This window comes from Galleria mellonella, unplaced genomic scaffold (genome assembly GCF_026898425.1).
Source record: "Galleria mellonella isolate WM207_F2 unplaced genomic scaffold, CSIRO_AGI_GalMel_v1 utg158, whole genome shotgun sequence".
NCBI lineage: Eukaryota > Metazoa > Arthropoda > Insecta > Lepidoptera > Pyralidae > Galleria > Galleria mellonella.
This window is the reverse complement of record NW_026442003.1, coordinates 2,078,156-2,090,000: the sequence shown is the minus strand read 5'-3', so window position 1 is coordinate 2,090,000 and position 11,845 is coordinate 2,078,156. Positions and strand designations below refer to the sequence as shown.

Below are 11,845 nucleotides of genomic sequence, written 5' to 3'. Positions count from 1 at the left end.
TCAGATGTAGTATAAGAACCATCCGTCCATAATTGAGCCAACTGCTTGATTACAGACTAGCGTGCAACCCTTGCTGCGCGTGGTTCTCCAACGCCGAAGAGGTGAGAGTCCACCAGAAGCGGCACGCCAGCGGCCTCCGGTACAACTGCCACCGCTGCTCATCCAAATATAAAACCCTCAACGGTTACAACGAGTGAGTGAATTATTCTGTATTTCTTACAAATGTCCATCCTATGCCTATCATAGATTAATATTTTTTTTTTTTATACAACTTAGAATGGCAAACAAGCTGACGGCCCACCTGATGGAAAGTGGTAACCGTCGCCTATACACATGAGCAGTACCGTGGACATAACAGAGTGTACTGTTTCGCCCATGATACCCCCCATGCGTTGCCGTTCCTGAGGACTCAGGTGTTATTCCTCTGTACCCAGTAAATCCACGCCATATCCCACCCTTCAAACCGAAACACAGCCATGCAAACACAACTGCTTCACGAAAAAAAAAAAAAAAGTTTGTATTTGTATCTAGTGTTAAGATTACTGAGAGCGCTATTTTTAAGAAACAGTTGAAGATTCCTGCGTATATATACAAAATGTTTGCGTATCATTACATAGTATAAAACAAAGTCGCTGTCGCTGTCTGTCCGTCCCTATGTATGCTTAAATCTTTGAAACTACGCAACGGATTTTGAAGCGGTTATGTTTTAATAGATAGAGTGATTCAAGAGGAAGGTTTATATGTATAATACATGCATAATATTGTAGAGGAACATTGATAAATTTACAGGTTCCTAATGGGACGTGATGAAATGTGTACCCGCGCGAAGCCGGGGCGGGTCGCTAGTATGTATTGTAAAGTTACGCTAAGAATATTTGCCGCTTTAAATTTTTTCTCTTAATGTTGATATCACAGATAGGAATTAGCAGTGATCATAAAGAAGCCACAGTTAGGCCACCGTGATGAACACAACTGGGATTTAGCACGATGGTTTCCAGGGGGACCCCGTGGAGGTCGACCTGACAGGGTCTATATAGCTATATAGTAAGCAATGGGACTAGTGGTCAGCAAACTCTTGGAAACTCGAATTCTGTCTGCACCTACTCGGTTACTGTTAATGTAACCCTGACCTTTACGTTGCAGACACTTGGAGTACAAGAAGTGTCACCAATTGGCCGAGGTGGCGGATGTCAAGTGTGAGCGGTGCGGCCAGGCGTACCCCACCGACAACCTGCTGCGCCAGCACCGCTGCCACGGCGGCAGCAACCGGGCCAGTATGTATCACGCCTGCTTGACAAACAGCTAACTAAATAGTCTTATCTTACTCATCATCACCGTCTTCGATATCACCATCGTCCTTGTCTTCAAACTCTTTATATTTTCGTCATTCCCATCTTTATCCCCTTCATCACCTACCTCATCATCGTCTACAACGTCTTCAACTACATCGCCCTCATCTTCCGTAACATCATATTGTTCATCAACCCGTCTTACTCATCATCTTCCCCTTCATCACCTACCTCACCATCACCTTCGTCATCACCGCCTTGAACGTCACCCTCTTTCGCGTCATCTTCTTTCTACTCATCATCACCTTCCTGCCCTTATCCCGATTATTTGGGACGACAGGCCGCCTGCTTGACGTCAGCCCTCCTTGGGAATCTTACCATGATAATCATATTAAAAATAGTTTGTCTGTAAGAGATTGCATATATATATATATATATATATATATATATATATATATATATATATATATATATATATATATATATGGCAAACAAGCTGACGGCCCACTCTCTTGAAAAGTGGTAACCGTCGCCTATAGACACGAGCAGTACCATGGACATAACTGAGTATACTGTTTCGCCCATGATACCCCCCATGCGTTGCCATTCCTGAGGACTCAGATGTTATTCCTCTGTACCCTGTAAATTCACTGCCATATCCCATTCAAATAAACATGCCATGTAATATATAGATAACATATAAAATTAAATAATTATGATAAATATATAAGTATGCTATATATATATATATATATATATATATATATATATATATATATATATATACAATTATTTTGCTACAGCTACGTGTACGAGATGCGGGCGAGTGTACGCATCCCCTAAAACGCTGAGATACCACATGACGACCTGCAGCGCTAAGAAGAAAGGTCAGTAATACGCCTGGAATACGTCTCTTTTAATCACAAAGGTTGCTATCCTACTTACGGGGGGCAAAGGGATTGTTAGCAATGGAATCTGACAGCCCCGTTGCTAGCAATATGCCTTATTAGGTCGGACCTCCACGTGGTTCCACCTAGAAACCATCGTGAACAATTCTTGTTGAATTCGTCACGATGGGCTAACTGACCTACTTCACCCTCACCTATTATATCTTACTGGTGCCCCGCTGGTGTATACCGATAGCTCGGGCGAGGTTACCATTACATTATCATCGATTAATTGATTCATCATTCATTTGACGTGAATTTACAGGGTACAGAGGAATAACACCTGAGTCCACAGGAATGGCAACGCATGGGGGGTATCATGGACGAAACAGTATACTCTGTTATGTCCATGGTACTGCTCATGTCTATAGACGGTTACCACTTTCCATCAGGTGGGCCGTCAGCTTGTTTGCCATTCTAAGTTACATAAAAAAAAAAGGTTAAAAAAAAACTTATGATAATATAAGAGAAATTAAACTTGAAATATTTAACTTAAATAATCTATTTTCATTCTCGTCCCCAATTTGAGAGTCGTCTTGTGTTAGGACAAAACTATTTTGTGTAACGTTCTCCAATTGGCTCTGTTCCAAACCAAATTCAGTTTGTACAATAACTTGACTGGCTATTTCAGATGAGGTGAAAGTTGACCCCGAAGTCCAGAAACGCCTGTTACCCGTGCAAGTGAGGGTGGCGCGGTGTGACCCGCTGCTGGACAAGTCCAAGGGCGACTATTACGACGTATCGAGTATTGCCACGGTGAGTTTTATAACTCGTCTAGTTCATTGTAAATTACGCTTTTTAATCATAAACAAGTCGTCTCAAGATAATGGATGGCAGAGCGCTAAAAAGATTATCTGGCTCGAGAAAAAGACAAATTATATGTACCAAAGTGCAGGTTAAATTTATATAAACGAGATGTTGCAAATATCCTTAATTGGAGTGAAAAAAATCACTTGATATTCAATAACAACAAATGCTCCATTATAACCTTTACTAGAAGTGTTAACAAGATTACCTATAATTATCAATTGGGTAGCTCATTGATAAGTAGGGTAAGTTCGTTGAGAGATCTGGGGGTTTTGACGTGTGAAGAGCTTACTTTTAGAACGCATATTGTCGAACTGTGTACTCAAGCATTCAGAACTCTCGGATTTGTATTGCGACAAGCGCAACAATTGGATTGCATACAAGCTATTAAATTGCTATATAATGCTTTTGTTCGTAGTAAATTAGAAAATAACGCAATTATTTGGAACCCACATGAGTCTAAATATATACTTATGGTGGAAAAAATCCAAAAGAAATTTGTAAGATGGCTGTACCAAAAACAGTATGGTTTCAAGGTGTCTTATCCCCATATATACCCGAGTATGTTTTTGTTAGGTATGGTGGGCTATAATACACTTGAAGTAAGACGAAAGCTAAATTTAATTGAATATGTGGTAAAATTAGTGCGGGGGAAAAGTGTAACCAAACTGTACTGGAATCAATATCAATAGGAGCGCCCAGTAACTACGTGCGAGCACGTCGACGGCACTTATTCGATGTTCCATTACGAAGAACAGAGTTCGCTAAGCAGGCTCCCCTATCTCTTGCATTGAAACTACTCAATGATGTTTTGAGCCAGTATCCGCAATTGGATGTATTTGCCTCCAACTTGCTGGAGTTTCGTCGGGTGACCACAGAGTATTTGTGTTCAGACGTTTTTGTTTAAGTCTTTTTATATTATTCTTGTTGTATATATGTAATATTCCTTTTTTTATATGTTGTTGTATTCATGCTTTCCTGGGTGGGCGTATTGGGAGACTGTAAGGCTCACCCAGTGGATGTAATAAATAAATAAATAAATAAATAAATAAATAAAAGAAACGTATACTGTATGGCTATTCAAGTTTACAACCACCTACCAAATAACATTAGAGAAGTAACAGCTCATACAGTGTTTAAACGTAAGCTTAAGGATTGGCTGTTATGTAATGGGTTATGTTTTTTTTTTTTTGTTGGATGAAAATGGATTGGTAACTCTGCCTGCGCTAACGGGATACACTGGCGGAGCACCAGTGAAGGGTGATAGATGAGACTGAAAACAGGCCAGTTAGCCTATCATGATGAATTCATCAGGAATTAATCATGATAGTTTCCAGGGGGAACCGCGTGCAGGTCGACCTAGTTAGGTATATTGTTAGCAATGGGATTTTTAGTCTCTATTACTAACAATCCCTTTCTCCCAATAATGGGTTATGTTATGTAATTGATGATAATGCAATGGTAACTCTGAGCTATCGGTATACACCGGCGGGGCACCAGTGAAGGATGACAGGTGAGGGTGAAGCAGATCAGTTAGTCCATCGTGACGATTTCAACAAGAATTGTTCACGATGGTTTCCAAGGGGAACCGCGTGGAGGTCGACCTAATAGGGTACATTGCTAGCAATGGGGCTGTCAGACTCCATTGCTAACAATGGATTACCATTAATGAATATTTCGCTAAAAAAACAAATACACTTCACAACCTACACTAGAGATACCATTGAGGCTTCTGTTCTTGTACACTAATTACTTTTGTACACAATTTGTTAAAATATTTTATTAATTTGGACAACTATTGTACAGGCTTTTATTTTCCGTTTACTGTAATGAATAATAATAATATATTGTATGACTAGGGAAAGGAAATATAATGTAGAATATATATATATATATATATAAATTTATTATATTGTTAAAAATTGCACGCCAACATAGAGGCAGAATGTACACGGGAAATATTAACCTCTATATATAAAATAAATTCATTTCATTTCATAACAAATTACGAAGAAATGCATTTTTAATATTTATTTCATATAACATAATTAGATTTTTATTATCATTATTATTTTAATATTGTATTATTATAATGTTTGATTTTTTTAATTTTGAGTGAGTGCATTGGTAAAAACTGTAAAACTCACCAAAAATATGTATATAAATAAATAAATAATCATGTTAATTCTATTTTCAGGACTACGGCTTCGACACAACCTGTGTTTATCCATACAAATGTCCACGTATCAAGACTGAACCTCTCAGCTTGGACCGCATGGTTTCCATCGAGGAGGAAGTAAAAGAAGAACTCTGTTCAGAGGAGTACATACATTGGGACTCTGATTCATCAGACAGTGACTGTGGTAGTACATTAGTGAACAACCCGATGAAGAATCAGGTGGATACGTTATCGACTTTATCAATTAAGACAATCTTTTCGTTGAAGTTCCTCGGTAAAGTGCCACGGAAACGAAGAAAGGTTAAAACAGTTAAGTGCATCGATGAAGATGATTTTAACAATGTAATTAAAGGTGATACTGGTGGATATGATAGTGATAATAGTGTTGACAGTGTTAGTATCATGGATTCATTACTGAATGATAGTAGGAACAAAGGTGATAGTGTAAATTGGATTAATGATAATGATAGAGTATTTAGTAATAATACATTACATAATAATGATGTATGTATGAAGAGCGCGTCAGAAAACGAGTTACCAAATGCCAGTTCTGATAATAATGATGCAGAAGTTAATAAATTAGAAGAAAGTCTTGATGTCTCTATGAAAAGGGACACAGAAAATAATAGATGTGATAATGATGTGCCAGCTGTTAATGATTCATTAGATTGTGGTGGATCAGTTAATAAAAATAACATTGATGATGGAACAGTAATTACAAATTCATTACCACAAAGTAATGACGTCAGTATAAATGAGGCTACATGTGATTTTGAAGGAAATAAAGATGACCAACAGCAGTCAAATGAATGCAGTAATAGCAATAATAAAATTATAGTTCCAATTGTCTCAGAAGCAGAACCTCATAATGAATTTAATGTAAGTATTTTAGAGGATAAAAATAATACAAATAAAGAAAATGTAAATACAGAAACTGACACGAAAACTGTTTATGTAAATAACCAAAATAGTGGAGATACCAGTATTATAAATAATGCAAAAGAAACAAATCATTGTAATGATAGTATTAATTTAAGCGATGATAAAAATTATACAAGTGATTATATAATCAACAATAAAAGCCTAAACAATGATGTTACATATACTACAAATGAATGTATAGAAAAAGCTGTAAATAATTTCACTCATACCAATGGTGTAGCACATAATGATTATGGTAATACTAATAGAGAAATACATAATGGCGAAGACAAACCAATAGATACAGATAATTCAAAAGAGAATGACTCCGAATTAGAAGATAAGAAATTAATGGACGATATAGACCAGCAAATAGGCGAGAGTTGTGATGATAATCACAAAAACAATGATATAACCGAAAATAATGATAAAGTATCTGCAAATAATGAAGACACGATTGAAAATGGTGATGCTATCGAAGAAAACAATGTAGAACGTGATGGAAATACAACAATGGAATGGCAAGAGGACAGAGAAAAAGTTAATGACAAAAACAAAAACAATTTAGAGGATCTGTTGCCTAAAGATATTGGTAAAGCAATGGATTTAGACAGACCTAATATAGAAATAGCTAATGGTGAATCAGATAAACAAATGCATGTAGATAATTCCAAAGATGTCAGTGACACAGAAATGGAGGATAAAAAATTAATGGAGGCCTTGGATAAGCAAATAGGTGAGTTTGATGACGTTAATGAAAGACAATCAAATGAAAACAATAAAGTTGATGGTAATAATGATTACGCTTCTGCAAATAATGAAAATGTCCTCGAAAATAATAGAAATACAGAAGAGAATGCGCTAGAAGATGAGAAGAATAAAGATAAAATAACATTAGAAGATCTTTTACCGAAAGAAGATTTGAGATCGTTGAAATCATTGGACTTGGACAGTATAAGTGATGACGATTTTGATTTTGATGCATAACATCTATTTATTATGTTTGTTTCATACACAATAGTGACTTACATACTGTATTAGCTTAGAATATTTCAAAAATAATATGTGAAATATCATTTGTAATCCGAAATCATAGTTCAAATCTGCTACTTCTATGGAATACTGCTACAAATAGCGATAAGTGAAAAAACACAGTAAATGCTGTGTTCAGTTTCATTCATGAGTTAATGGTGCTTGGTTAATAGTGAAATTAAATTTTCATTGAATGTTCAGGACTGTTTGAGAGAGCTATAAAGAGTGATAATAATAATATATTTATTTATGTCTCCTCACAAACAACTTAAATGTACACATAGGTATTTAGGATATAATATGGAACTCTGCTGTGAGGAGCTGGTGTCTGTAATAGGTTAAGACCTGTAGTACAGATCACCAGGCCCCCAACCGATATGTGTTTAAATAATAATTAATTGATTGATTGAATCAATTAAATAAATCAAATAATTAATAAAATCAATCTTTGCATGCTGACTACAAAAACAATAATACATACTTTACTTCAATAGCAAGTAATAGCATATGTGATATTATTTCACCGTTAATGAAAATCACAGTCTGTGATTTTTATAATTAAAATCACCATTGTTAATTAAAAATAATATCTCTAAATAATTGTAACTTGAAAATAGCAATATTCCCATGCCAAGTGGATTGTAAAATATATATTTTTATGTGCCGTGTGTACAGTTAGAAGGCATGTGTAATGTAGTTTTTTTTTTTTTATATTGTTACATAAACTTTATATCATTGTTACTTTGTGTACAGATAGAAAAAAAGGTAGTTTTTTTTTTTTTAATAAACTGATAGTTATTATGTACTTATTACATGGATGGTCACTTGACTATGTCCTGTTAGAAAAAAAATATATACACATAACCATAATTCCTAATGGGGTAGACAGATTTTATTGTTATTTCTTTTTTGAACAAAGTTCACTTCTACCCTCTTAAGGAGAGGAGATGACAAACTAGTATAGATAACCCCCCAGTAGAAACACAGTCGGCCGAGGCTCAGGGCTCCAGGGAGAGAAACGGGCATACTATGCGGGCAATGTCCAAGAGCATTGTTTCCTGCATCTTTCCCGGAATTATTATTGTATCAGATATTAAGTGTCCACTCCTGGACATAGTTTTTCCCCTTGGAGGGCTTGCTAATAGTTGCCAAGCTTGGCAGGCGGATTGCCAACTGCAGTTTTTTTTTGATAGGTGATAATGAAATAGTAACCCCACCCGCGCTATCAGTATACGCTGGCGGGGTACCAGTGAAGGATGATAGGTGAGGATGATGAAACAGGTCAGTTAGCCCATCGTGACGAGTTCAACGAGAATTGTTCACGATAGTTTCCAGGGGGAACCACGTGGAGGTTGACCTGATAGGGCATATTGCTAGCAATGGGGCTGTCGCACTCCATTGCTAACAATCCCTTCCCCCCCCTGCCAACTACAGTTAGGTTTTAAAAGGAACGCTGTTGCCCACCCTTAGTTGCCTCTTACGACACCCACGGGAGAGGAAGGGGTATTTATTTTTTGTTGTACAAAAAAGGTATAATAGAATAGTGACTTAACTGCAATATGAATATCACATTTTAATAATATATTTATTATATATTTTTATAGTATTTATATGCCTTATAATTTGGTATTGAAGTAATATCAAACTATGTAAATATTTCTCTCTATTTTATATTTAATGGTTTATTTTGGTTCCATATTTTCAAAGGAAAAAACAGAACTCTTATAAGATCATTTCGTTGTCTGTCCGTCCGTCCGTTCGTCTGTCTGTTAAGAGCCTTTTTTCTTAAGAACGCGTGGCGGTGTCAAGTTGAAATTAATATCATATACTCAGGTCTGCGGTCTCTTAAAGCAGTGAAAAATTAAAGCTTCTATATCGACGCAATCAAACGATACGGCCGTTTATGTTCCGTTTATATCGCATATTTTGACATTCGCAAAGGAAGTAATAACCTATAGGGTACTTTCCGTTGTCCTGGAATCATGAAATGTGGCAAGAAGCAATGCCGTGTAGCACAAGTAAAAGAAAAAATTTGTAAAACCATAAATTTGAAGTTATTTAAAAAAAATTAAACTATGATTTTGTACGGAACCCTCGTTGCGCGAGTTCCACTCGCACTTGACGTGCTTTTTTTTTACAATTTTACAAAATCGTAGAGTGCTCTTAGCTAAATCGTATTAATTTTTCTTTTTTTGTTTTCACGTTATGCTATACCCACTCGCCAGTTGTAAAGTAATTTTTTATTATCAAGTAATAAATTTCTATTGTATTTTGTCTTTTTAGTAAACTCTTGTCACGCAAATTTTTCATCACACAACGCCATCTAGCGGTGATAATTGTAACTACAATTATTAAATTCGGCGCCAAAGACTGATGGTCTGTTAAGTGGAAGACTAGTAACGAAAATAATATAAATATGCAATCATAATAGAATGGTTTGTATAACCCGCCGAGTTTAAATGGCTTCTGACGCTCTAGATGTAATGTTGAGGTGGTTGGTCACTAAACAAAATTAGACAAGATATACTAGATGGCGCTAGAATCGAGACTAGTTTTCGTTATTTTGTAATTAAAGATAATTTAACTGAAAATTTATAAACTGCCTACAATGCTTAACAGGAAATACAACCCTGCTCACGATCAAATGCTTTCTTAAAATTACAAGTTACGTTTTTTTTTTTTCATATTTTTTATAATATTTCTATATCAATATAGAATGATAATATTTATCCTACCTCCCGTTTCGTTCATGATAAGCATAGTATATTTATTGTTTTTTATCTGTATAAGTTTTGTACTAATTTGAATAAGACCGAAAAAAAAAATATAGTACTTATACTACTTATATTTAATTTTTTTATTATTGGCGCCAATTTGTAAGTTTTTTTTTAACAGAAAGGACTTATCTATGGTTGGCTCATACTAAATTTACCGGAAATTTGGTGTTTTCTTTTAATTTTTTTTATATAGGTACCAAGATTCTATGGTACCTACAACCATAAGAATAAATACTTTTCCTTGTGGTATCCACAATCGAGAATACTTAGCAGTATGATGGTTATTATTATTCTAAATTAGAATAGTTCTAGTTGGACAGCTAACATATTATATAATATTTTGTATTGTAAATATTCCTAGACATTAAAAATGTTTAATATTACCTATATTTTGTTTTTATTTTTTTATTTAATACCTTCTTCTGCTGTAGGTATCTCTTTTTTTTATTTAACTTAAAATGACAAACAAGCTGACAGCCCATCTGATGAAAAGTGGTAACCGTCGCCTATAGACACGAGCAATACCATGTACATAACAGATTATACTGTTTCACCCATGATACACCCATTCGTTGCCATTCCTGAGGACTCGGGTGTTATTCCCCTGTAACCTGTAAATTCATTGCCATATCCCATACTTCAAACTGAACCACAGGGACAGAGGTGCCCAAGCAAACAACTTTTATAAAAAGTCTCCCTCTGGTAAAGTAATAATTGATACTAATTACCGCCGCCCATTATATTACGGCATTATCTTTCAAATTTTCAGGGTTTTCCCACTACATTATGCAAGTATTATACATATAAACCTTCGACTTGAATCACTCTATCAATATCATAGCGAGGATGCGGTTCACTTACCATCAGGTGAACCGCATCCTCGTTTGCTCTCTGTGTTATAAAAAAACCAATGGCGGAATAAATAGGAGGTAGAAGCAGCAGCCGGCTCCAAACCTTTGATCTTGGTGGACTTCCAAACGCTTCCATTTTGCTCGTCTTTATCTATATTCATTAAATATTTAATAATACATTTTAATAAAATGAATTCAAACACTTATGTGAATTAAATAGAAAGCTTGTAAAATTCAACATTCTTAATTTGGAGGCCTCATTCAACTTTGCCACCCCGGGCTCTGACAGGCTTAGACCGTCACTGCTCAGATCACCATAATAATAATATATCACCATAATAGTGGCTTTTCTTTGAATGGATGAAGATGGAATTATGCATGAATGTAAAATATTTGTTCATTTATATTACTAGATTATATATTCGACACAATTTAGGTACAAAGTATACAAGCAGGTTGTATTTAAAATTGGTAGGGTTATATTGGCATATAACATTTTCTCTCTAGGTATACACTAAGACTAAGACTCTTACAACAAGGAATTAGATAAAAGGAATGATAAAGTAAAAACTGTAAATTCCGATTTCCTCCTTTCTTCTTATACAAATATGATTAGTAAAAAGAGGACGAAAGATACACCATCAGTTGCTATTCTTGTCAATTCATAGTTAGCAGACTAGCAGAAAATGTTATACGGCCGTGCAACCCTTTTTTTTATAAAATTTATTATTGACAAATATTTGACATATCAAATATTTTCTATTTAATTTTCTATATTATTTTTTATCCTTATTTCCCATATTAAAAACAAGGATAAACAATTTGTCCTTAAATTTTCACAAACATTTTTTATATTAATCTGTACCATAGTATCTCTTAGTTTTATCTGTGATGTGCGTAGAGTAATAGTTTTCTGTGGTGCTGTCTCACAAATTAAAGTCGGTACTTTACTTCTATTTTGATTTTTGCTGAATTAAATAGTAAATGCGCATACAATTGTGTTGTTGTGATTTTATTAATTGAAGAATATTACCAGATCACA

At 35.1% G+C, this 11,845-nt stretch overlaps 1 protein-coding gene across 1 annotated transcript in view; it reads left to right on the top strand.

Moving 5' to 3' along the window:
* LOC113519467 (protein PFC0760c-like) overlaps positions 1-10,339 on the top strand; it is a 21,044-nt gene extending 10,705 nt beyond the window's left edge. Inside the window, exons 8-12 of the mRNA XM_052892357.1 lie at positions 56-193; positions 1,144-1,274; positions 2,093-2,176; positions 2,868-2,992; positions 5,241-10,339. Of these exons, the coding sequence (XP_052748317.1) occupies positions 56-193; positions 1,144-1,274; positions 2,093-2,176; positions 2,868-2,992; positions 5,241-7,130 (2,368 nt within the window). The 3' untranslated portion in view covers positions 7,131-10,339. The remainder of the gene's footprint in view (positions 1-55; positions 194-1,143; positions 1,275-2,092; positions 2,177-2,867; positions 2,993-5,240) is intronic.
* The last annotated feature ends 1,506 nt before the right edge of the window (positions 10,340-11,845 follow it).